Source organism: Xyrauchen texanus, chromosome 15 (genome assembly GCF_025860055.1).
Source record: "Xyrauchen texanus isolate HMW12.3.18 chromosome 15, RBS_HiC_50CHRs, whole genome shotgun sequence".
Lineage (NCBI taxonomy): Eukaryota > Metazoa > Chordata > Actinopteri > Cypriniformes > Catostomidae > Xyrauchen > Xyrauchen texanus.
In genome coordinates this window covers 29,835,035-29,862,790 of record NC_068290.1, presented here as the reverse complement: position 1 = coordinate 29,862,790, position 27,756 = coordinate 29,835,035, and the positions used below count along the sequence as shown (strand labels likewise).

The window sequence follows — 27,756 nt, the reverse complement described above, 5'->3', positions numbered from 1 at the left end:
TCAGGATGTAAGTCCTTAACTTTGTGCCTAACATCTCATTTAGAGTTCCACAGAAAAAGTTTTGAGTCATAAGGGTTTGGAGTACAGGTTTTGTCTTTGGTTGAACACTTTTACATCCACCCTAACACGCTTTAATTGAAAAATGACAGAACAAATTACATTACTTTCACTACTTTCACCCACTTCATCCACACTAGAATGCCATTTATCTCCAACAAAATACAAGCATTTTGAATATGCTCTCCATTACCACATACTTTGGAAATCTATGACAATAGGAAACTGACAACAGAGTTTTCAAACTAAAATGGATAAGTGTGGAAGTGGCCTTAAGTTTGCGATTTAACTTTTCAATAATACAAGCACTACTGTATATATTTTGCATAAACTTCGCTCTACTTGCTGTATGCAGTAAGAGTTATTCTGTCATGGGCTGAGTCTTCAATAACTCATTTCAGCTTTGTGGAATAGTTGTGAGTGGCCTGCCAGTGACCCTTTGCTCTTGAGATGAGGTCAGGCTCTCCTGTAGGCCTCCCAGCTGTCTCTCTCCCTACACCCACACGTCCCTCTCTGCTCGCCCTCTGATTTCTCTCTCTCTCTCTTCACTCCCCCAGTTTTTCCTCTCCCTCTTCCAGAAGGGTTGACAGCTCCAAACAAAACAGGGCCTGTGAGCTGACTGACACATTCTGCCTCTGAAAGGAGAGCACGCCTCACACCCTACACTGCCCACCCAACACCCACACACACATACCCAAAACAAAACACCACCAAAAAGAAAAGAGTGGATCTGCCAGAGGTCGGGGGGAATCTGCACCTTGAAGAAGAGAAAATGGAGAGAAAAGAGTTAAGAGAGGGAGGAAAAAGAGTATTTTCAGGTTCAAAGGCAGTCTATTCTCCTGCCTGCACCCTGCCACTCATTCTGAGCGGGTTACCCGTAGGATAGCGCTCCATTTTCATTGGTGTCATTCACCCATCCGTCAGGCTGATGTGCACTCCAATGGGCCTGGTGGAGGGCTGCGGAAACTTCCTGTCAGGGCCTGCCGTGAGATCAACACCTGTTAGAGTGAGACAGAGAAGTCGCTGAGTCCTGCACTGGAGTTGTGTTTCCAGCCTGTGCACAAAATCCACACATAAACACACACTCATCAAACACACAAAAACTACCACCTCCTACCTCAGAACTAGAAAACATGCCTGAAACTCTAGAGAAATGCTATATCAGCTTAAATGCTTCATTTATGCTGCTGTAAAAAGCCAAAATGTGTATTTAACAGTAGAAAGCCTCAGTGACGATAGCTTTTCAATGATGGGCGCCAGCAGGATTTCATCTGAGGGTAAGCACAGAAATCTGACTAAGATGTATTCCCTTATTCAAAAAACAAAAAACAAACAAAAAAAAAAAAAAACACTGAAGTGCTCAGTTCTTTTTATTAGAGAATAATGTTTTTCATGAATATGTATAGCATTCATGTAACTATTGCCTAAAGCCTTTCTAAAAAACAGTAATCATTCAAAACAAACACGTTCTTGTGCTAAAAATGCAAGAAGCAGTGCAATGAATATAGCAGAATGCAGGTGTCTCGAAACGCATTTTTAACAGTTGAAGTTCTTTTCAACTTGATAGCATATATAGATGCAGCGCTCCTGTAGAGATGCTAAAAACATGCCGCAGTGGTCAAAAACATCCATTTAGCGAATGTTTACATAGAAAATTATTGAAAAACAGGGGGTGTTTTCACAAGAAATAGCACTTGTTAAAGTTTCTCAAAGTAACCTCTCTAAAAAAGTAGCCTTTTGTTTCAGTTGATTGTAGTTAAATATCCACTTCATCCAGAGCTTTTTTTTTCCTCTGTGTCCTTAAAGGAATATTCTGGGTTCAATACAAATTAAGCTCAATCGACAGCAGTTGTGGCATAATGTTGATGATCATAAAAACGTGCTCCTCCTTTAAAAAAAAAGAAAAAGAAAAGAGCAAAAATCTGGATTCCAGTGAGGCAATTACAATGGAAGAGAATGTGTGCCAATCTGTAAATGTTAAAATACTCACTGTTTCAAAAGTATAGCCACAAGACATAAACAACATGGGCCCTATTTTAAGAGCACAAACGTTACGCGCAGTGCAATGCCTTTACTCATAAGCACAAAGTCAATGGGCCTGGCCATGAAGTTTTGGAATTTTCATGCAAGCATGCACTAAGTCTTGCCACAAGTGGGATTGGTGAAATCGAGTGTGCAAGGCACTAATCAAGTCAGTGGAAGTTCTTCTCTGGCACCATCTCTGTCCTGTTATACAGTCCATTCTCTGTCAAGCAACAGCGATATAAACAAAGACAGCACATTCATAAGCAGGTGGTAGTGAAGTGGACTGTATGCAATGATTTGGAAGAATAAAAATATGAATTTTACATTGTTTTGTGCATCCTTGTTAAATGGGACACGTTCCTTTTATACGCATGGAAAAGAGGTTCAGGAGATGAATGTAGGCTCTATTAAATGAAAGAGAATTTTATATTATATTACAGAATATTAATTATCATTTTCATCTACTGTCACAGAAATCGTACCTAGTATTAACAGTGATTATATTGGCATGCATTTCACTTCAAGTCAACAATGAACAAGGAAGGGAACAAGAAGCCACAACACTGAACTACCCGCTGAAATGGCTAGGACTCTGCCTCAGCTACAAACCTGAATGAGTGGATGCAAGCCATCTCCTTTTATACCCGTATGTCCGGGGGAGTGGCATGCAAATTTCACTCGCCAATTTTCATTTACCTTTCTCAAATATCAGAGGTGATTGGGGCTCCAAGTCCAACCCCTAGTGTCACTACATCAACACAATGTCTTGTTCCCTCCATAAGGGAATGGAGGTTACAACAATAGCCAAGATGTTTTCTTCTTCCCCAAAATTCTGAAATATTATGTCTTTTTTTTTGTACTTTGTAATTGTGGTGAAAATTTTATAATTCATTTTTTAAGTAAAATTAAAAGTAAAGGTTTTACTTTACTTTTATTATAGTTATTTATTATAATATTATAAATAAACTATTATTTATTAATCATTTAAAAAGTTTAAAAAATACTCTATTACTGTAATGAGAGTAGTTGTAATTTGTTTCTTTCCACCTCTGGTTAAGATGTGGTATTAAAACCTCCTAGCGTAACGAACAAATTTTCAGGAAAATAGCAAATTGCAATTTTGTAGTAATCAACATTATGCTACAAATAATGGTGTTTGAGCTTAACTTGTATTGAACCCAGAATATTCCTTTAAGGATGCTGTTTTCAGGCCCGGCTCCTGCCAGCTATGCTTAGGTGTGCTGTGAGATTTCATAGGTGGGCATTTGTGGGCATCTCTCCGCGACACCGAACATACTACAGGGTAAACAGAAGAATGCGTCCGCCAAAACACTGTATAAATCCATTGCCACGAATGGTACCATCAGCTAATATTGGTGGGTATGTTCATTTACAATTCAGGTCCAGTATTTTGCAAACACACGCAGCATGGTTTTGGGGATCTGAGGTGGAGGGAGAGAGAGATATTTGATGAGCGGGAAGAGGGTGCATGATGTATATTAACATAAGCCACATAGTCAATACTGCTAGAGACAACACCAGGCTTCTTTACGAGCACTAAAAATCTATGCATTGCACAAAAAATATCTTGTATTACCATTCTCGCTCGCGTGATGTCTCTAACTCTCTGGTTTGCACAGCCGCTTCTTGAGTGTGTCGTTGCTTTCGGCCAATGACAAAATTATACTAATTATACTATATCAGCTAGAATACAGTTTTGATAACATTGACTTGCTTGTAATTGAGCAAGAAATGCACACTTTAGTTGTCCTACATAATACAGTGTTTCAGATTGCTTTCATATAATTCATCGTAGCTCAATACATTTTATGGCATCTGACGGATCATTGCAGAAAGATATTTCATACTCAGAATGAAAGTGAAGCATTCTTTCTTTTTATATATATATATATTGTTGCGCATGTTTTCGTGACATTTTTTTACTTGCTTTTTAGAGGTCTTAAAAGTATTGGCTTCATCATGACACAGCATATTGCTCTTTCCTCGTGCCTCAAATTGATCACAATGAATCCTTACTAAAACCTCAAAGTTCATGTATAAGCACTTTTTCTGGCTCTATGCAGCCAGCAATCTGAGCTGTGCATGTTGTCATGCAGCTGGATGCCAGAGGTGCTGTAATGTTAAATGAACTGACCACAGTCCAGCTATCAGGTACATTCTCATGGAGACCATTAGTGCTGCTGTCCCCTGAGGCAGGTCTTTGAATAATGCATGTGAGAGTAAGGCTCACAGTGGCCTGAGGCACATCAACCGCTCTTGTTACCTCTCATAGCACATCCTGTCAGAGTCACAGGTCAACATGTCGCCTGCTGGACTGTGTTACACACTGCTCAAAACCACAACAGCCCTACTCTGGTTTCAAAAGCAGAGCAGATGAACAATAGCAATCACAGGCTTTTTAAAGAACTCCTGGAGAAAAGGTAATAGGTGTGCGCCAGAGGACAATGGCTCTGCTTCTTTTTTCTCACAGTTTCACCAGCTTCTTTTCCCCCAATTCCATTTCAATCCAGTATTATTGTATGTCTTTACATGTCAATCAATTTATTCCTCTTAAAGGTGCACTCAGTAGGGATAGGCAGAACGAACCCAAACTATCGATTAATTGTATTTTAACAATGATCACGGTTTCTGCCTCTCACGGTTAATTAAATAACCTGGTTATCAGCCAGGTAAAGTTGCAAATAGTTGTTCATTTACATTATAGGCTGTGTCTACAGATGATAGAACAAATATTTTTGGCCATTACAAGTTTCTAAACAAATCTAAAGTAACCACATGGCACCAGGGTTTTATGGAGGGAGGAGGAGATGAGAGCATTTCACCCCCTACCAGAATGAAAAGAGGAGGGCAAAACGTTTGTCAACAGAAACAACAAAAAAGGTATTTCCTTAAGTTTTCCGCCACAATAAATGCTTGAGACCATATATATCAATGCCGCATGCTAAATTATTACAGAAATACTGTATATTAATATGGTTTATAACTAGTGCATATTGCAATATAATAATGATGATAATAAACATTTTAAAATGGATCTCTTAAAGAGAACTCAAGTACAAACATCCTACAGAGTAACTCTTTCAATTTACAGTGAAGCATGGGAAAAAAAATATAACTTAATTTTGTTCAAAAGGACCCTTGTTCAACATGAGAGCTGCTGTTTAATGTAATTTTTTCTTCATTCTTTGAGAATTAATATCTAAGCAGTGGCAACCATTTGTTTCTTCCAAATTGTGCATGCCTGTAATAAAAAATATTTGTCCTCAAATGACAGAATAATCGTGATTAATAATCATGATTAAACATTTTCGCAAAATACTTTTACATGAGGATCAGTCCTCATATAATAAAATATCAATTCTAGGTGTTTTTCTCCCTTTTTTTATTTATCTTCTCTTGATTTTATTATTTATTTAGCATGAAAATAAACGTGTATCATAATCATTTTACTTATAATGATGTCCGTTGTTAGTTTTTAGAAATTAAAAGTTGTTAAATGTTTGGTCATGTTCTATAATTATTGTTGTTGAGAAAATCTGATCATTTGCAGTTTAAATTATGGTTTTCAAGTCAAGTGTTAAATGGCTATAAACACCTATTTTAAAGAAAAGAAGTGGTATCATCCATCAATAGCACTCATGGATGTTTTATTTATGTTGCTTATATTGACACCTAGCCGCATGTATGCAGCATCATTCAAAAGCAATCGTTTTATATCATGGATGTCACTGTATAAATTCACTATTGGCACTTGGCCATGATTAATTTATTCTGCAAGTTAAAGTGTCTAATAACAGGGGTGTTACAAAGATAAAGTGAGTAGTGTTCAGCAGATCTCAACATGAGGTGAGCCACTCCATGTAAAATAAATCAAATTGTATTATGCTTCTGATATGTCTGGATAAATCTCATCTGATCTCGTGTGAAGGTACATCATTTTAAACACAGTTTTCAAAAGTATAGCTTCAGAGCAAAAACGTAAAAATAAATTACCAAAAAAGGACAAAAAAAATTGCTGAGTGCTCCTTTAACTGAATCTTTCTCTTTTTAATATACAGAAACAGAATGCTACACACACATACATTCATACTGTTCAGTATTAATTAGAGTGAATGAAAGGATTGTGTGTGGGCTGGAGGAGGGAAATGAGTATAGTGCTCTGCTGAAAGTGATCCCTGTCACACACAGGATGTCTGCTCATTCTCTTAAAAGCCCCCCTCATACACACACACACACACACACACACACACACACACACACACACACACACACATACTATATTAAACATACGTATAGTATATTAAAGAACGAAGAAACGAAGGACTAACTGAGAGAGATGTCAAAATAGAGCGTGTGAGACAGTTGCCAATTCCCACCTGGTCTGTTGTTGCATGCAGAGTAGACTGGAATTCCCCATTCATGTATGTAAAGGCACCCGCAGTTCTGTGGAATGACCATAAGGCCTTTATAAGACTTGACCATATCACCAATCTCTCATTGTTACATATTCATGTGGCCTTGCATTTCAAGGACAAATTTCTCTTATCTTAAAGATGCAGAACCAAGTCTCGGTGATCAGAGCACATACACACATATAGACAATAGAGAGACTATTGTAAGATATGTTTCCCTCAATCTAACAGAACAATTCAGATGCCAAAAAAACTGCTTTTCAGCTGTGCTGCAATATGTGATCTGTGTTTTTGTGGTTTAATAAATTCAGTTAAAGGAATATTCCTGGTTCAATACAAGATAAGCTATTTCGACAACATTTGTGTCATAATATTCATAACCACAAAAAATAATTTCAAATGGTACATAATTTTAGGGCGGCACGGTGGTGCAGCGGTTAGCACTGTCGCCTCACAGCAAGAAGGTCGTGGGTTCAAACCCTGGTTGCCCCGGCCTTTCTGTGTGGAGTTTGCATGTTCTCCCCGTGTCTGCGTGGGTTCTCTCCGGGTACTCCGGCTTCCTCCCACCATCCAAAAGACATGCAGGCTAGATTAATTGGTGTCTCCAAAAAAATTGCCCTAGGTGTGGATGTAGATGTAGATGTGGATGTGGATGTGGAGGTGAGTGTGAGTGTATGTCTGTCTATGTGTGGCCCTGCGATGGACTGGCGACCTGTCCAGGGTGTCCCCTGCCTTTCGCCCAATGTTAGCTGGGATAGGCTCCAGCCCCCCGCGACCCTGTACACAGGATAAGCGGTTGACGATGGATGGATGGATGGATGGTACATAATTTTCTTTAAAAGAAAAATAAAAGAAGCAAAAATCAAAGTTCCATTGAGACACTTACACTGGAAGTGACAATATTTGGAGGGTTTAAGGGCAGAAATGTGAAGCTTATAATTTTATAAAATCACTTACATTAATTCTTCTGTTAAAACTCATTTACTATTTGAGCTGTAAAGTTGTTTATAACGTGACTTTTACAGTCATTTTAGGGTTTGCAGACATTACATTGTTATGACAACAAAGTTGTAAAATTGGCAATAACTTTACACAGAAAAGGTTAGTAAGTGATTTTATCACATTAATATCATGTTAACACACATATTGTTTATGTCTTGTGGTTATATGTTTTGAAACAGTGAGTATTTAAACATTTACGGATTGGCCCCATTAACTTCCATTCTCACTGTAACCAAGATTTTTGCATTTTTTAAAGAAAAGGAGGGATGAGTCAAGATTATTAATATTATTTTTTTATTTTTTGGTAATCAATATTATGCCACAAATGCTGCCAATCGAGCTTAACTTGTATTGAAACTGGATTATTAATTTAAGTTGATGCTCCATCCTTTAATTAAACAAAAAAATAATTATTGATTTTTTTTTTTTATCAGAGACTGTATGTGTTTTTAGGAAGTCATTTTTTATTTTTAAGTATATTTCATTTTGGGTGAATTTTGTGTGAGTTCAGAATACAATGGCACTCTATGGGAAAATAAAACATTTAAGAACATTTTACTTTGAGGTGATTATTGTGTAATTTTAGTAAAGTGTGACATTCGACCAAATTGGTTGTTGTGATGCAGTTCAGAATGAGAGCAACTGTTTCTGTAAAACAGTATAACTGTAAAAAAAAAACATTTTTATAAAAATATAGAACCTTTTTATTTTTTTTAATAGTTGTTGGAAACAAACTTTGCTTGGGTCTCCAAGGGTAAACAAAACTGTAATTGATTGAATTGAAAAAATAATGCAGTTATATACAAATGTATGTCAAAATGATGCTTGAATTAGAAGTTTGTTAGTGAACACTCTGTATCAACTTAAACTTTTACAACTATTAAAATGTAATAGATTCACAAAAGTTTTGCAATGTTTTAACACTTAGTACAAGGCTATGAAATGAAGCGCAAGGGAGAAAATTTTTCCAGGGTGTTTTGGCACCAGAAGACAGCTCTATGAAAGGTTACCCAGGTGGTCTTTCCTCAACTCCTCCGTCACTCCCCTAGCAGAATTTTGGTTCCAATTCCCTGGCCCAATTCCCCAGTCCTTCACCCAAATCATCATGTGAACCTCAGATTGCTAAAATATGGGCCTGTGAATCTGATACTCTGTTGGGTTTTGGGTCTTGACAGAGGTGCTGAGAGTTGGCTGATGAAGCGGCCCAGCCGCCCGCCATATTGCTGTCCAGTATGCCGTGTCATGTTCTCGGAACAATTGCCCGTGTCCTTCTAGTTGGGTAAACAACAGAGGCTGTCAGCCGGTGTCAGGTTTGTGCTTTTCAAAGCATAAGATGGAGAATGACAGATGACCGCTCTGAGTGTACCCGACACTTTGCTGATAATGGTGATCTGAGTGCTGATATAGAGAGGCAGAGTGCGATGGGCGACAGAGATATACCCCGTAAAACATACAGAACCCACAGTTTTGACAAACACACTGCTGAGAAAGACTGTGAGGCGCATTCAGTGATATTCACCGGTTCAATCAATTCTCTAATTCATCTGTGGAGGAATTTGACATGTGTTGAGGTTGAATCACATCCACAATAGTGAGCTTGCAATGAAAAGCTGAATTCAGAGCTTGTTCAACTGCATGAAAATGAGAGTAAATAAATGAGAGAATTCAGTGGATGAAGCCAAAGTAGGAGTGAGCCAATATTTGTTCCAATAATATGGTGGAAGACTCACTTGGTTCTTATTACTTTTTTTTAAGTTTAAAAAACATTGGTTTGAAATATATGTACAAACCACAGACTCTTTGAATCCCAGTTTAATTGAGGGTATTAAAAAAATATTAGATACTTGACTTGCTCTTCTTGTGAATCAGGACTAAATTGGACTAAAGCGTCAGGCTAAATTGTAAATTGTAATTTAAAGATACTTTCACCCCAAATGACTGAAAGAAACTCTGCTTAGTGTTAGTTGTGAGATGCATAAATGAAGGGATTGTATTTAACATCAGTCATTTGGATTCCTTGCTGTAAATAAGCTGACCCTTTCAGAAAGTGCTTGATGAATTAAGCTCCACAGAACACTTTCATTAAATCGAACTCAAACTAATCTGTTCAGGGTTCATGGGGTTGACAAGCCACAGAAAAACAACATGTCTGACACGGCCGGCACGAGTGTACCTGTAACCTGAGCCGAGGGATGGTGGCGTGCCAAAACTTGGCTGCCCGGCAGTGAGAAAGCGTCCAGTTAGACCGGATCCCCACCCCACACATCAGCTCTCCTCACCCGCCGAGTGCTGGCCAGGCGTGCACAGTGGGGTCCCTCCATCTGGACACATTTGGACCCTGACAGGGCCATGGCTGCATTAAAGAACATATTCACCCACAGCCCACTCAGGACTGTCACTGCTGGAGATGGAGAGCAGACTGTAAGACTGGACAGTGTGTGTGGAGAGAGAGAGAGAGAGAGAGAGAGAGAGAGAGAGAGAGAGAGAGAGAGAGAGAGAGAGAGATCTGTGATTTCACTTTAGCACTACAGGACTCTCTTTCTAAAGCCCATCTGTCAACCATTATGGACTTGGTCCCTTGTCTGGATGGGCTTCTCCTCCACATGGAATGTACAGAGTTGCTAATGTTGGTTGAAAATTTGTTGAAACCATTATGCAGACATCTTTTTAAATGGCCAAAAATGTACTCTGTATAAATACATCAAACCAATCTTTATAAAATATGAAGCACTTTCTTATTATCATTGAGTTTGGAGACCTAATTGGCATAATATTTGCGTATGTAAAATTTATATTTTGTAGTTTAAAAAAAAATATTTTTAAGAAAAAAATTAAGTGCATTGAAGATTTACAAACAAAACAATTAAACTCGTCTTGTCTTTGTGCACCCAATAAAACTTGATTTTGAACAGCAAGTTGATATATATTGCATAGGACTGTCATAGGAGTTAAAAAGCGTGTTTTACTTAAAAAAATAAAATAAATATATAGTTTAACAATTAAAATTAAACAGGTTATGAGTTATTTAAATAATAAAAAAAATCATTAGATGAATGGAAAATAGCGGCCTCTCTTGGACACCCCAGAACTGTTAGATGCAGGCTTCCCCTTAATGCAATTGGGTGAGCAAGTCAACCAATCCGATTCAACCTACTCTCTGATTGGAAGCGGAACAACTGTCCATCATGTCTTGAAGTTAGAAAATGGGAGGAGCTTAAGCTCTAGACTGGAACCAGCGGTCAGTTTAATGAGAGCGTCCTCGAGTAAAGAGCTCCATTCCACTAAAATTCCTGTCCAATAACACCGACCCCCCACCACACAGTCAAGAAGGGGTTTAGATGCACGCCTCCATAGATATTATATTATATTATATTATATTATATTATATTATATTATATTATATTATATTATATTATATCTTTATTTATTATCTATTATGTTATTTTATTTGTATTTACATACAAAGCGTTGGCCTTTTTACAGTTATATGATGCAGTCACTATTTGAATAACTGTACAAATATTTCCTAAAAACTGCCGTTGTCATCTGTGACATCTTGGCTCTGATTTACCTTTTTTGTGGTGCTGGAAAAATTAGTTTTGCAGGTTAGAAAGACTGCTTATGGTTGTATCAGGCATCTGGCATCATTTTCCAACCGTCTCAGGAATTTCATGTGCGGCCAGTATCGCACTCAGGACTTTTAACAGTAAAACAAAACAGATGTATATTAGATAAAAGCACCACATTTAAATTAATTAAACCCTTAAACAAATCAACACAAATTGTCAGATGATACAGTTCAACTTTCAATATTTTTTATTAGTAATAGGCTATTATCCAATCATAACCTAAAGGCCTTGTGAATTAAAATGACATGACCATTAATGCAATTATTGACTAAACCACACATCACTGTGATAGAATAACATTTAAATTAAACTGAAAAAACAAACACAAAATCGTTTACCTATTGTGTGGCTATATATCTATTTGACAGTGACTGACCAGATGAACGGAAATTAAGTTGTTCAATGGATTGGAATAAAAGTTAAGCTCAATAGACATCATTTGTGGCATAATATTGATTACCACAAAAAAATATTTTGACTCGTCCTTCTTTTCTTTTTAAAGCTAAGATCAAGGTAACATTGAGGCAGTTACAGTTGAAGTGAATGGGGCCAGTTTGTGGAGGGTTTAAAGGCAGAAATGTGAAGCTTATAATTTTTATAAAAGCACACATTACTTCTACTGTTGAAACTCATGTATTATTTGAGCTGTAAAGTTGTTTAAATCATAATTTGTACCGACATTTTATGGTTTTAGGGTTTGTTGACATCATAATGGCAACGAAGGTATAAAATTGGCTATAACTTTACACAGAAAAGGTTAGTAAGTGGGTTTTATCACACTAAAGTCATGTTAAAACACATTGTTTATGTCTTGTGGTTATACTTTTGAAACAGTGAGCATTTAACTTTTACGGATTGGCCCCATTCACTTCCATTGCATGTGCCTCAGTAAAACAATTTTTTTTTTTTTTTTTTTTTGCTTTTTTAAGGAAAAGGAGGGGCGAGTCAAAGTTAATTTTTGTGGTAATCATCATTATGCCACAAATTCTGTCGATAGAGCTTAACTTGTACTGAACACACTCAAAACAGAGCAGCACATGCGCCCTCAAGCGGCTTCCAACGATATTACAACTATGACGTCATAACAACACGCATTTTCCTGCATCCTTCACAAACTGAGATGCTAATAAGTTTTCTCACTAATGATCAAAGTTTTGATCTTATGTCACTTACATAAGATCACATTATTACACTTTAATTATAACCTTATGATTGCAAATGATTCAAAATCTATATCTACTAGCTTTTGATCCAGGACTCTCAATCCTCTGAGCGCGTTCTGCACTGTACTTCTAAAATGATCCAGTTGTCGGATCAAAGACGACAGTGCTCTCCGGATGCGCCTATACGGTTTCCTCCCACAGCTTTCCTGAAGTGAAACCACTTCCTCCCTTCTCCCAATCGGCCATGTTTAATTTGAGTCATTCATGAAAAGTTATGTAAACAAAACACTAAAGCCATGACCGTGGAGGCGTCACACAGATGAAGCACTAGGTGACTGAATTGCATTGTGATCTTTCTTGCGATGGCACCGGCTTGTTTGAGCAGATTGACCGTTTGTGCTTGAATTTATCAACAAGAGTGGGAATAAAAGAATAGCGCGCGAACAGCGTCGGCAGGTGGGCTCGAGCACTTCGTCAAAATCAACAACAACAGTGAAGAGAGGGAGACTATAATTTAATATAATAACTATTTATAAACGTAGGCTACTTTATCCGTGACTAAGAAAGTGTAGTCAACAGGAACTGATATGTGATATAAGTGAAGAATTTATTGGCAACGATATTTGGCAGGCATTGTTTTTCTAAAGACATTTGCTCCTATGACAGGTGCAGCATCAACAGCAAACACAAAATATATATCGTATATAAGTAAAACTACAAGAGGAAAGAAACACAGTGAGTCACGTAGAGGGCTGCAGTGAACTGCAAACTATTGGGCGAATTATCTTTTAAAAAGTGCTTTCTTGACTTGTCAAAATCTCTGATTTAATGTTGATGTATTTTTGCTTTTTGATAAGCCAGCAAATACTCTGAAGGATCAATGTTTTATAACATATTGGCTGTTTAAAATGCTATTTAATATTGTACTGTTACAGGAAAACATGAGGAAAAAGCAGAATGTGAAAAACAGGAAGGCAGAAGAGACAACAGTTGTCCAAGAGTTTGCGGTGGACAAAATCATCCGCAGAAGAGTCAATGAGGGAAAAGTTGAATACTGTCTGAAGTGGAAAGGTTTCACAGAGTGTGTAACCCAGAACATTAATGTTGTCTGTGTGTCAGAAATGTATATTATAAATAACTATTTGTATATGAGAGATTTGTCATACTTTTCTCAGTGCCGAGAACACCTGGGAGCCAGAGGACAACATGGACTGTCCTGAGCTGATAGAAGAGTTTCTCAGAAACCTAGCAGTGTCAGGAGAGACTGAGCAAGAGGGCTGTCCATCTCTAGACCATGATGTCCAGCCCAAGCAAGAGTTAACTGAGCTTGATGCTGATACGGTTTGTGTGTTTATGGACTAGGTGCACATGCTGTGCCATTCCATTCTGGGTGATATAAAGAACACATTTACACTTTAATTTCTTTAGACATTATTTGAAAACAAAAATTATAACACATGAAAGACCACATTCAGTGGTCACTAAACATTTGGACACTTAAATCACTTTTACAATTCTATAACTTTTTAATTGCATTAGAAATAAATTATCAAAGAAGTGGCATCTGCCAGCAAAATCTCAGAACTGACCTTTTAAATTACTGACCAACCTGGTCCCCAGGTCATTGTTAGTGGATGTATGAAGTCAGTTCCCCTCAAATTCACACAGCTGTAAGTACATCACAATTATGGACATGTTCCACTAAGGTTTGACAACCAGAAAGTTTCCAAATATTTAGTTCTCTTAATTTTGAACAGTTTATATGTCGTTTTGTTATTTAAAACCAAACAAACTTCTTTTTGTATTATTTTGCTTGAAAAGTGAGCTTGTGATATCAGTCTAAAAAATGCCACTTGGTTTGATTTTTTTGTTTTCCAATGCAGTGCCATTCATACATTTTAAGTGTGGCTAAAGTGTCCAAATATATTTCCGGGGCCACCGCATGGAATACTACATGTGTGTAACAGTGGGTTGATTGCATACAATTTTAGTCCAGTTCAAAACCTTCTGGTCCATTGCTCTTACTGTTTGATATATTACCTACACCCTTGTCAGGCTTTATGATAGTTTAGTTCTGTGTCTGGCACCATGCAGGCTCACCAGCAGTCTCAGGAGGAACTCACTGAGAGAAGTAACCCAGAACCAGACTGCATCATCGGATCCACAGACCGACAGGGAGAGCTCATGTTCCTCATCAAATGGTAATATTTCTGCTCTGTGTTTCTTGTTATTTTACACAGCTTTGCTAATTTTCTAGCCTTTTTTACATAATGAACTTTGGATGCCATTATTAGAAATTAACTAGGAACTTTGGGCATTCTTTTTACCTTTATGAAGGCATACTTTTGTAGTAAAATAAAACCACAGAATGTTATATGCTTAAGTTGCATCAATCAATAAATGTAAAAATTCTCAATATTAGCAATTCAGGAAGTAACCAATAAAATCAAATATGTTTTTATAATGCACAATATATCCTTAAACACACACACAAACAAAAAACACTCTGCTACGATACATTGAACAGTAATTAAAGTCCCCTTGTTAGATTATACAGCTCTTTACTGTTGCGGTACATTTTGACATAATCATTGAGTTAAGTTTTGAGTTGTTGGAATGTTTTCTGTTCTGTTTTTTCAGTGCTGATTTTAGTGGGGGAATTTTTAATCATACACCACTAACTACACCTATTCACTACACATTAAACAACACTCACCTCTTAAGACATTAAATGCAGATAGCTGACAGTTACAGTCACTATGCAGTTTACATGGGCCAGAACCATAACTTGATCAGCCAAGAATAGAATATTATGAAAAATATCATATAAATTATATATATATATACAAACTGGGCCTGGTTGCAAGAAACTTCTTAAGTTAAGAAAACCCTTAGTGACAATACACTTACAATTATTACTAAGGGTTCTCTTAAAACTTTAAGCTCTGTGGGTGTTTTTAAAAAGTTCCTGTTTCAGTGGCATACCCACAATTAAATGCTTAACTCAACAAAAAAGCATTTGGTATAATTTTAAAGAAAACTTGTCACATTTTGTAATGATAGAAATTATGATAAATTCTGAGACTCAAACTAAGAAACTGCTGAAAAATCACAAAAAATATTGAGCCAAAAGTTACATTTTTCTTATTCTTCTGATTTATATATCAGGGTTTAAATAAGTTGGCTTTGAAAAACTAATTTTGTTTAGTTTCCAATCATGTCAACTGCAACTGAGCAAAATTTTGTGTTGATATAACAAAGCAATCAAAATGTATAGCATTACAAATCCCTAGTGTCCAAAAACATCTCCAAGTGTCCAAAAGCCTCTACAAACAATATAACATAATAATTGTACATAAGAATGAATTACACATGCAAACACAACAATGACTAAAGGATTGCTTAGCATGCAGACATGATTTTTAGTAATGACATTTCACAGAATTAGTTTAATTCTGTGCCATTTGAGTCATCATTGAGTCTGTGTCATGTACTGGGCACCATCTCCTTGTGGCCATATATAATTAGAGTAATTGATCACATGTCTCTCTGCCCAATTATGGAAGACTATCACCACTGGTTGGAGCAATTTGAACCCAATTAATTTGTTAAGCATTCAATGATGCTACAGTGTTTCCGATGGCATCATCTGATTCAGAAAAGCTAACATGTTTGTAGCCAGATAGAAAGATGCCAGATAGCCAGAAGCTGTGTGCACATTGTACTTTGTGTGGGTCATCTAAAGATCTATGTATCCGAATACTTTGTGTACTTAATTGTTTTAAAGATAATCGGCTCCTCTTGTGTAATGGTATGTGACTTTTTATTTTCTGTTTAATTTTCGTGAAGTTATAAGCAAAGATGCAGTATGCGAGCAACACCTTTTCACGTGAAACATGTACCATGCAAAGTGCATTCAGAAAGTATTTTGACCCCTTAATTTTTTTTTTCACATTTTGTAATGTTGCAGCCTTATGCTAAAATGTGAATAAAATGTCACTTCAATCTACACTCCATACCCATAATGGCAAAGCAAAAAACAGATTTTTGATAACTTTGCAAATGTATTAAAAAGAATAAACTGAAATATCACATTGAAAGTATTAAGGCCCTTAACTCAATACTTGGTTGAAGCACCTATGGCAGCATTTACAGCCTCAAGTATTTTATGGTATGATGCGACAAGCTTTGCACACCTGGATTTGTGAATTTTCTGTCATTCTTCTCTGTAGATCCTCTCAAGCTCTGTCAGGTTGTATGGGGAACGTCTGTTCAGGTCTCTTCAGAGATGTTCGATTGGTTCAAGTCTGTGCTCTGGCTGGGCCTCTCAAGGACATTCACAGAGTTGTCCATATTCCACTCTTGTGTTGTCTTGGCTGTGTGCTTTGAGTCATTGTCATGTTGGAAGGTGAACCTTCAGCCCAGTCTGAGGTCCTCAGTGCTCTGGACCAGGTTTTCATTAAGGATATCTCTGTATTTTGCTGTGTTCAGCTTTCCTTCAACCCTTACTAGTCCCCAAGTCCCCGCTGCTAAAAAAAACACCCCCACAGCATGATGCTACCACCACCACCATGCTTCACCGGTGGGATGGTATTGCACAGGTGATGACTGGTGCCTGGTTCCTCTAGACATGACGCTTAGAATTGAGGCCAAACCATTCAATCTTCGTTTCATCTGACCAGAGAGTCTTGTTTCTCACAGTCTGAGAGTCTTTTAGGTGCTTTTTCATGTGTCTTGCACTGAGGAGAGGCTTCTGTCTGGCCACTCTTCCATATAGCCCAGATCGATGGATTGTTGCATTGATAGTTTACCTTCTGCAAGTTTTTTCCATCTCCACACATGATCTCTGGAGCACAACCAGGGTGACCATCGGGTTCTTGGTCACCTCTCTTACCAAGCCCTTCTCCCCCGATTGCTCAGTTTGGCCGGCTCGCCAGCTCTAGGAAGAGTCTTGGTTGTTCCAAACTTCTTCCATTTAAGAATTCTGGAGGCCACTGTACTCTTGGGAAACTTCAATGCAGCTGAAATTTTTCAACAGGCAGTTCCTTTGACCTCATGGCTTGGTTTTTGCTCTGATATGCATTTTCAGCTGTGAGACCTCATGTGGACAGGTTCATGCCTTTCCAAATCATGTCAAATCAATGAATTTGCCACCGGTGGACTCTAAAGTGTAGAAACATCTCAAAGATGATCCAGAGAAATGGAATGCACATGAGCTAAATTTCAAGTGTGATTGTAAAGGGTCTGAATACTTATGTCAATGTGATTTAAAAAAATATATATTTTTAATAAATTTGAAAAGTTTCAAAAATCTTTTTTTTTCTTTGTCATTGTGGGGTATGGAGTATAGACTGATGTGAAAACAATAATAATTAAAGCATTTTAGCATAAGGCTGCAACAAAACTAAATGTGAAATAGATGAAGGGGTCTGAATACATTCTGAATGCACTGTATGTCAAAGACATATACTTAGCTACTCGATATATAGGCTGGATGTATTTTACTCTTTGAGAGCTTTCCAACGTCATATAACACACGGCTATTTGATCTGTATTTTTAACCGATTACAATAATATGTGCTAGATGCATTTTTAAATAATTTATCAAAATGGAACATTTCTGATTTGTCAGTTGTTCAGTTTTGGTCATAATACCTACATGCATTGGAAAGTACAGCTTCTAAGCTTTAAAATGATACCTATTTTTGTGTTGACCAAGACAGTAGTTATTAATATTTTGTTAATTTAGTTTATTTATTTTTTTCGGGCAATCCAAGCTGAAAAAAACCTTAGTAACAAAACCCTTACAATTATAACTAGGGTTCTCTGAAGGGATTTTTGCAAACTAGTTCTGGAATTCACAATTGGGAAATTTTTTTCATTCCCATATTGTAAATATTGGGCATTTCCATCACTAACTGTGGCATTTTAGTCTTGGTTAATTTCTGACCTAGGCAGATTTTTAGGCCCTACTCCACTAGTGGAACCTTTTTGTTAACTGCACAGAAACCAAGGAATTCCTTTACTTTCATGTTCATGTTCTTTCTCGACACAAACAATGAGGGGGATCAGAGACACCCTCACCCACAAAGACAGACCAGTTTAGCCATCACTGTCTGCAGAAGTGCACTATAATGGATATACTTAGTTGGCAATATTAATCCACTAATTAAAAGTCCAGTAATCAACCACAGCAACCATGTTTATGTGTTATACTTTTAATTTGCTGTATTTGTTCATTAATATGTGATCATTGTTTTTTTTATTTCATCTCAGGAAAAATTCTGACGAGGTGACTTTATTGTCAGCAGGGGTGGCCAGTCAAAGGTGGCCCCAGATGGTAATCAGCTTTTACGAGGACAAGCTGACTTGGCACGAAGAAGAGGAGCAGTGAGAGAGAGAAATATGTAGCAGTGGATAATACTGTATCTCCTGGCAGCTTTTAAAACACACAAACACTGTGGCAAATGTTTACTGTTTTTTTTATCATGTATTCAAAGTTTGAATCCACACTCCAATGTGAAGCTCTTCCTAACACACTTAACCTGTAGAAATGTAACTTAAATATTGGAGTTCTACTGTAGGTTACTATTTGTACAAATATGTGTAATGAAAATGTCACTAAGCATAAGTGGCTTATTAGTTGTTGCAGTTCTTGGTCTGTTGTTTTGAAAGTATGGTTTGTTGTGTGATGTTCATCATGTCTTTGTTACCAGAATGTGATCTGTGACTTAACATAGGAGATAACATCATTGGTACAGAACTTGCTCAAGAGGAAAACATTTTATGTGTATATGTACTATCCGTACTATTATTATTATTATTAACCCCCTGGTTTCACACTTATTAAAGTTACAGTATACTGTGATGGATTGTGTAATCTGTGAAGTCACAATTTAGCTCATGCAGGTAAAAATAAGTAGATTTGCACAAAACATTTTAAAATGTAGTCCACTCAGTCCCATTTGGTGAACATTGACTCATTCGCTGTTTTTCAGTTTCTGTCATATTTATAGCAATAGTGTGAATAGGCTATTCTGGTTTTGAGGTTTTGTTTTGAAGACTGCTGTTCTGCAGTTTCACTGTTCTGATTTCCTTTTTACTGTTAAGATCATTGTAAACATGTAATCGCGAGTGAGAAATCTCTAGGTGCTTTGAATAAACATGAAAATACCTCCGAAATGTTGAGATCATTCTTCTAAACAAACATATGCAGTTATAAAGTATCAAAAGACTATGCAAAATGTAAACAAACAACAAAGGAACCTATTGTTTCCCTTTTTTAATTTAAAATATCAAAATGATGATAAATTCAGATGTATTGTCAATAGAAAGTTTTCTCTTCATCAACTGCGCATGAGTAACTGTTTAAGTAGTGATACTCTGTGGATTCAAACATGTAGGAGTTATGATTATGTCTGAAAAGATATCTTTTTCCAGCTGCTCTTTTAATTTTTATGACGGTGCCCATCCACTGTGTCTCTGGTGACTGGTAAAAATGAAGAATCACTGTCAGTCTGAGACTCAAAATGAGCACTGATGTTTTTCCCCAGTCTACAGTTCCCCTGAATCAGCCCCAGTTGGTCAACAACACAAATGTCTCATGAAAATACTTACTCTTTATTCTTCCCATTTTTTTTAAACCTCAGAGAACTGGCAATGTGTCCTTTTCCAGTGTCTCTGTGTTTGTATGCATGAAGTGTTCCTATGCAGGAATTCACTTTTGTGTGGGTGAGGGATCCTCGTATCCAGAAGGATGATTTCTGGCATGCCTATATGGATTATGAAATCTGTTTACACGTAAGTGCCATCAGGACATATGACATACAAAAAGCGGTCATAAGAAATGGCAGACATTTCCTGACCATTCTCTATCTTTCATATTCACGCAGACAAACAGTTTGGCCTTCACTAAGAAGAGTTCTTGTGTGTGCCGGAGGTACAGTGAGTTTGTGTGGCTAAGAAAATGCTACGGGAAAATGCCATGCTCATGTATGTAACCGTTGCATCCTGTTCCTGCCATTTACACCCTGTAGGCTACATCTGTTTTTAAGTAGATGTGCACTGAAATTTATTAGTTTGTAATATACAGTGGTCCCACAATATATTTGGACACTTTTGGATGCCACTTTTGAATGTTATTGCATTAGATAAAATGTATCAAAGTGTCTTCGGCAAACAAATTATGCTAGAGCTTTTCTCAGAGCTAACTTTATTTTCTGAGTCATTTTAAAAAAACTATTTCAAGCAATTGGCCTTAATGGAATTTTAGTGGATAATCACAGGTGTCCTAACCAGGTGTAGTTCAGTAGAATCAGCACATTAACTATGAACATCTGAAAGTATCAATACTTTTTGTGTCAATTTTAATATATCTATTGTTTAATATGATTTAATTCAAAACATTTGGAACTTCTTTTTGGGAAATGTTTTGCTTGAAATAGGGTGTTTTTTTTCTAAATAAATGCAGCTTGGTTTGATTGTTTGTCTTATAATTCAAAGACATTCGTACATTTTTAAAACGATAGTTCAATCAAAAATGAATATCCCTCATTTATTCACTCTTACCATCATGACTTACTTTCTGCTGCAGAACACAAACAATATAGAAAAATATCTTCCCTCTTTAAGTCCATACAATGCAAGTAAATGGTGGTCAGAACTTTTATGGTCCAAAAAGCACATAAAAGCAGCATAAAACATCCATATCTTCAGAAGTGCTAAGATAATTCACACTGGGCAGGGAGGATCATTTATAGTAAAAAAAACTATAACCACACCTATCATATTACTACTGAAGACAAGCATTTAACCACTGTAGTCATATGGATTCATTTTATACTGCCTTTATATGCTTTTTGGACCTTCAAAGTTTTGGTCAGAATTCACTTGCATTGTGAGGACCTACAGAGCTGGAATATTCTTCTAAAAATCTTCGTATGTGTATTTTTATTTTTGGGTGAACTATCCCTTTAAGAGCACTTGAGCGTTCAAATACTTTTTGAGGCCACTACATCTCAATTACACAAATTCGTTTTTCAGTCATAGGCAAATTTCTTTGAGACCTATGCATACTATACCTCTGTCATATATTACTTTACACAAAAATATATTTGTAACATAGCTTGTTGTCTGTGTGGTTTGACATTTGATTTGGCATTTGGGTTTGTCTATTAATTGCAGAACGCATCTACCCAAACTTCCTCCAAAGAACCCGTTCTTTAGTCTCAACAATGCCAGAGAAATTGGTTCCCGAATGGAGGGGCTTAGGAAGTTTTTAGAAGTGTAAGTGTCAAATAGAGATAAAAACCAAATGAACCTTAAAGCTAAAAAAAAAAAACATTATTCAGAGAACAAATGGCATGCGACGCACTGTATCTGTTGAGCCTTAAAATACAACAAAACCCCTGTAGGCCTACTCTCAGTTATCAATGTGCTTATATCTTCCAGGGTCGTAAACAGCCCAGTGCTGCTGTCAGACAGTTGCTTACATCTGTTTCTACAATCCCAACTGAGTGTGAAAAAAATGGAGGCCTGTGCCGGGGGTAGGAGCTGCTACACTGTTTCTGAAGCCATCCACAATTTTGGCTCAGGAATCAAACGCTTTTATTCTGACACTGAAGAGCATGTAGAGGAGTAAGAAGATACAAACTGTGACTTAGAGTTATTGACTTGTACAGTAATGTCATTGAATTGTTTTTGCAAATAAACATTTAGCCAACTTAGGCAGGCCACCAAATTCAAAAAAGGCAATGCTGAAGATTATATTCAACATTGAAGTTTCCAGCCAGCTTGAAGAGGAATGACAAACACGTCTTTATAACCTGTATAGCTTAATCAAATATGACATTATTTAAGACATATAAAGACTTCTTGTATACATTAATGTCTTGCTTGGGATTCAAATTAATGAAGAAAAAAGAAGAAGCATAATGTTGGCTCAGTGGAAGATACTTTGCTGTTAAAACTACAGATGTGCTTTGAGAGGTTTATGGGATGGGATTTATGCTTGCGGAGTCTCTTAATCACAATAACCCCATTCTAATAAGCAAATACAGATCATTTGGACATTACGTGATTTAAATCCGACTTCAGATAATTCAATTCTAATAATAATTTTATGGCCGTACATGGCTATGAAAGACAATTGTCTGCATGTCATCCAAATTGTGCTAATAAATATTCAACACTTGTTTGAGCTCATACATGACTGTTATCAGCAGATGGCGCCACGGGTCTACTGACATGGCATGACTGATGATGATCTTCCACCAAGAGCCTATCATAAACATTTCCTCAAAGAGAAAAGGCCCTGAAAGCAAGGAATAATTTCCATTTTTTAATTATCCACTGCTCTCACAGGCTTTGATTATGTTTTGACATCAGAGCATGAATGCATTTTCAGAATAGTGTGAATGAATGCTATTTCCAAAAGCAAGCAATTAGAAAGAAAGCATTCAATGGGTTGCAACCATTATATAAAAAAACGAAATTATCCTTGTAAGTCATCAGGACCAAAAAATATTTTAAGGCAGAACAGTTATATTCCGTTTTTCCCTTTAAAGAACACATGAAATCACTTGACAAGCAGTTTTCTTTCCTGTGTTGACATATTTTTGCTCATGTCTTGAGCTCATGGGAGTCTTGCAGGACTGGCTCCTGCTACTACCAAGGTTAGGTTTAGGTTTTTATTATATGATATATTGGCGGCCAAATGCTTGGAATAATGTACAGATTTTGCTCTTATGGAAAGAAATTGGTACTTTTAATCATCAAAGTGGCATTCGACTGATCACAATGTATAGTCAGGACATTAATAACATGAAAATTTTCTCTTACAATTTGAAACAAATGTTCAGAACTTCTTAAACTACTCAAGAGGGTGAGTAAATTATCAGCAAATTTTCATTTTTGGGTGAACTGTTCCTTTAAGATCCATAACACTCTTTCCAATTATCTGCCTAATGTCTGTGTTTCTTTGCCCACTATAACCTTTTCTTTTTGAAGACTGTAGTGTACACCTTTGTATGAAATCTCAAGCATTGTATAGCCTTCATTCCTCAAAACAATGACTGACTGACAATTTTCTAGAGAAAGCTGTTTTTTTTGTGCCATTTTTTACCTAATATTGACCTTAAGACATGCCAGTCTATTGCATAGTGTGGCAACTCAAAAACACACAGAAAGACAAAGTTAAGCATAATTTAACGAACCAAATAGCTTTCATCTGTGTTTGATATAATGGCAAGTGATTTTCTAGTAGCAAATTATCAATTTAGCATGATTACTTAGTGTTGGAGTTTTTTCAAATAGTGATGGTGCTGTTTTTTACATTAGTAATGTCCTGATTATACATTGTGATCAGTTGAATGCCACTTTGGTGAATTAAAGTAACAATTTCCTTCAGAAACTGCAAAATCTGTACATTATTCCTGTACTTTTGGCCGCCAGTGTATAGTTGTAAATGAGCATGATGACCTGAAAGTGTTTTTGCAGTGGACACTATGTGTAACTTAGACTAGGTAAAACCATTCGGTTACACTTTATTTTACAGTGTCCTTGTTACAGTGCAGTTACACATGTAAGTACTGAGTAATATTAATTAACAACATGTCCTTCTTAGGTTTATGGTTAGGGTTAGAGTTTGGTATAGGATTAGTTGCTTGTAATTCTGTATAATTTACTGTTATTGCTATAGTCATTACATGTAATATGTATAACAAGGACGCCGTAAAATAAAGTGGTACCAACCATTCTTTTGACATTAACATGACAACACAAGTGAATCAAGACATTACAGTAATTCATTAAAACACAATGCGGACTGTAGCAAAATGGCACAATCCCTCCTTTTAATCTCACTATAATAATCTATTTTTGCTGCAGTGTGACATAAACCATGAATTAGGGCATTTTATGTTTTTTATTCAAATAAGGATGAATAAGTGTATTCATTAAGCATTTATAACATGTAGATTAAAATGCTCACTATTTGACAAGTATTAGATGAAAGTTGCCCTTTAAATGCATGTTGCCAATACTGCATATAAATGATTTATAATGCAATTGTAAATGAATTATTAGCCATTAATGAATACCTTTTAAACCCTTAACAAAGGGAACATCAATGTAAAGTATTACCCCAATTCTGTGTAGTGCAGGCTGAGTCATCAATAATTGTATTCTACATATATCTGTGATTGTATGTTTACATTTACATTTATGCATTTGGCAGACGCTTTATCCAAAGCGACTTACAGTGCACTTATTACAGGGACAATCCCCCTGGAGCAACCTGGAGTTAAGTGCCTTGCTCAAGGCCACAATGGTGGTGGCCATGGGGTTAGAACCTGTGACCTTCTGATTAACAGCCCTGTGCTTTAGCCACTACGCCACCACCACTCCGTTGTTAACACCACTCTGTATGTTAATTTCATTACATGTAACTTTTAAGAGTAGCATATAGTGGATGCCCTCAAAGAAAACAGACACGTACTAAAAGCCACAACATTTTGATTTCATAGGGCCTTTAAAGAAGAGTCATAAAGTGAATCTTTGACTGAGGGGAGAATCCTTTGAACTGTCTCTTCCTGTTTTCACTGCACCTCTCATACTCCATGCAAAGGTTCATGTGTGCAGACTTGCCTAGTAGATTGACATTTTCCTCTAATCCCCCTGAACGTCACTTGCCAGGCACCCTTAAAGGGTTAGTTCACCCAAAAATGAAAATGATCCCATAATTTACTCACCTTCAAGCCATCCTAGGTGTATATTACTTTCTTCTTTCAGCCAAACACAATCAGATATAAAAAAAATATCCTGGCTCTTTCAAGCTTCATAATGGGAGCGAATGGTACCTTAGATTTTGAAGCCCAAAAATCCATCCATCAAAAAAGTAATCCATACGGCTCCAGGGGGTTAATAAAGGCCTTCTGAAGCGAAGCGATGCATTTTTGTAGAAAAATATCCATATTTATAACTTTATAAACTATAATCAGTGGCTTCTGGTAACGGCCGTTCGCGTGTTCACAAGAGAGTCGAGATCCGGCGTATGACGTAGCGTAAACTCCAGTGAGAAGTGATGAACGCGGAAGCACTGAGGATAGAGCAAAACGGCAGTCACGAATTTGAAGACAACAAGGATTTTTAAAGAAAAATGTTGGAGGATTTCGATATAAGAGAAGAGGAGATTGAGTTTTTTGCCCAGCCCTATTTGTTTGAACCGGAGTACACCAACCAGGGACTCCGGGAGATGGAGTGGGCTGCAGCAGCGGCACAAACAAAAGAATCTGGTAGACGGAGAGTACGGGAGACGTGGTGGTGCTCATGCAGAAATGCGAAGTAATGCCAACAGAGGCTGAGAGGGTTTGCTGCCAAGAACTGACGATTGGAATTACTGGATAGACATACGGACGCACCATTTTAAGACTAATACAAATCCACAGTATAGCTAAAAAAATTCACTTCTTTTCGCCATTTTCCTTTGCTGTAAACAACGTGCACTTCCGCATTCATCACTTCTCATTGTCACACGCCCGAACTCGACTCTCTTGTGAACGCACAGATGGCTGAATGTACACCAACATTTGTTACTGTATAAACTATACTGATTATAGTTTATAAAGTTCTAAATATGGATTTTTTTCTTACAAAAATGCTTCGCTTCAGAAGGCCTTTATTAACCCCCTGGAGCCGTATGGATTACTTTTTGATGGATGCGCTATTTTGGGCATCAAAATCTAAAGTACCATTCACTCCCATTATAAATCTTTTTTTTACATAACTCTGATTGTGTTTGGCTGAAAGAAGAAAGTCATATGCATCTAGGATTGCTTAAGGGTGGGTAAATTATGGGATAATTTTCATTTTTGGATGAACTAACCCTTTAAGAACTCTGACGGCCAGCTAGTGTTGTCTCTCCAACGATGGAGACCATCTTAAAAGGGTCTGCATACACTTAGCTGATGATGGCAGTGCTGGCAGCCCTGGGCCTGAGAAGCACAAATACCAGAAAAAGAGACTGGAGGTGTGTTTGCATCATCAGAGAGACAAGCAGCTCTAACGGTTGAATGGGGGCAATACCATCTTGACAGGCAGAGTCCCAGTGCAGGCTGCTGTGTTGGTTAACGTCAGCACGCTGTCATTCTGTCCACCTTCCGAGATGACATGCTTGGCCCTTGCTGTGACATCTTCATGAGGTATATTATTTATTCAGCAGGCTAGACAGACCAACTGGAGTGTGACATTTAAATTATACTGTAACATCTAAAGCATCTGTTTTTCCTTGAGCTCCTTCAGCTGTTTAATCGAATGACACATACTGATACAAGGACACCACATATTACAAATCAATGTATTGCAAAGAAATGTAAACAAAAATGGACTATACAGCGCAACTGTACCCGCCCATCGTTTTGGTTCTGGAAATATTTTTCTCATTCATTTCATCCCTAGGGATTTCATAGAATCCTTAATAAAAGGCCTCTAAACCATGAACCAAACCAGTCATCTCCAAGTTAAATCACAACATATTTTGATTTGAAGCACAAAAATTATTTGAAAATCTGAAAAAAAAAAAAAGACCATGTACTTAACATCTTTATTAAGGAAATGTACTACAATCCCATGAAGCACTGTGAATGAAAAACAAATGGACAAAAATAAAATTATACATTTTAAGTTGTTGATTTTAATTACAGAAACAATTCATTTTTAATTTTATTGAAAAATTATACAGATGTGCAAATATATAAGTTGTTTGAGAGTGTAGGGATACAGACTCACGAAGTGCGTTATGGACGTGTTTGGTTGCTGCTGATTTTGGCGCACTTTATTCGTCACAATTCTCTGATTGGTGGATCCTTCTTTTGAGGATCATATGTATTTTAGTTCTTCACCAGGAGTTACACTATTAAGCGTAACTATTTAAAAATGAAGACATTATCATGTACTGATCACATCTACAGAAGCATATACCATAGATTTTTGCAAGGGTCTCTGATTAATCAGTTGCGCCATCTAGCGGTATGAAAGTTTTGAGTAACAACCGCACATCAACAGCAACTGTTTCATGTCCATTTATCTATGTATTTAGCAAGCAGTCTTGTAATAAGCTGGAGAATAAGCAGTAAGACGGTCATTAATTACAAAATAAACACCAACAGATCTCAGATGCAATCCAGAGGTGGAATTCAACTAAGTGGCATGCACAGGCCTTGGCAGGGACATGGGCAAAATGATAAAATGGGCACTGTTGTTTTATTTATTTATTATAATTTTTTTATTTAAAGAGTACTACTTATATATCTTAACTAATTATCATCTTTTTGAGTATTTAAGCATTTTTCTTGGATTATAAACATTTTATAAACAAATTATTTCCATTATTTCCTTTTTGACAGATAATAGTCTATTATATTCCTGACAAAAAGCTCCATATTTTCCCCC

At 36.9% G+C, this 27,756-nt stretch overlaps 1 protein-coding gene and 1 pseudogene across 2 annotated transcripts; both read left to right on the top strand.

Annotated features, from left to right (window-relative positions):
• The first annotated feature begins 12,510 nt into the window (after positions 1–12,510).
• LOC127656051 (chromobox protein homolog 3-like) lies at positions 12,511–19,485 on the top strand. Of its 2 annotated transcripts, none has more exons than XM_052144188.1 (5): positions 12,511–12,640; positions 13,245–13,390; positions 13,485–13,650; positions 14,404–14,510; positions 18,586–19,485. In XM_052144188.1, exons 2-5 carry the CDS (start codon positions 13,251–13,253, stop codon positions 18,701–18,703), a joined length of 531 nt encoding a protein of 176 aa, XP_052000148.1. In that variant the 5' UTR covers positions 12,511–12,640; positions 13,245–13,250; the 3' UTR covers positions 18,704–19,485. The 2 variants fall into 2 exon arrangements, with proteins under 2 accessions (XP_052000148.1, XP_052000147.1); XM_052144187.1 differs by having other exon boundaries at positions 12,548–12,765.
• Positions 19,486–20,016: 531 nt separating this feature from the next.
• LOC127656465 (sorting nexin-10B-like) lies at positions 20,017–21,949 on the top strand (annotated as a pseudogene).
• Positions 21,950–27,756: the final 5,807 nt, after the last annotated feature.

Coding starts and splice junctions, on each gene's coding strand:
- LOC127656051 (XM_052144188.1), top strand. CDS start 13,251: ATGAGGAAAAAGCAGAATGTGAAAAACAGGAAGGCAGAAGAGACAACA. Junction 13,651..14,403: donor CTGAGCTTGATGCTGATACG/GTTTGTGTGTTT, acceptor GGCACCATGCAG/GCTCACCAGCAGTCTCAGGA. Junction 14,511..18,585: donor CTCATGTTCCTCATCAAATG/GTAATATTTCTG, acceptor ATTTCATCTCAG/GAAAAATTCTGACGAGGTGA.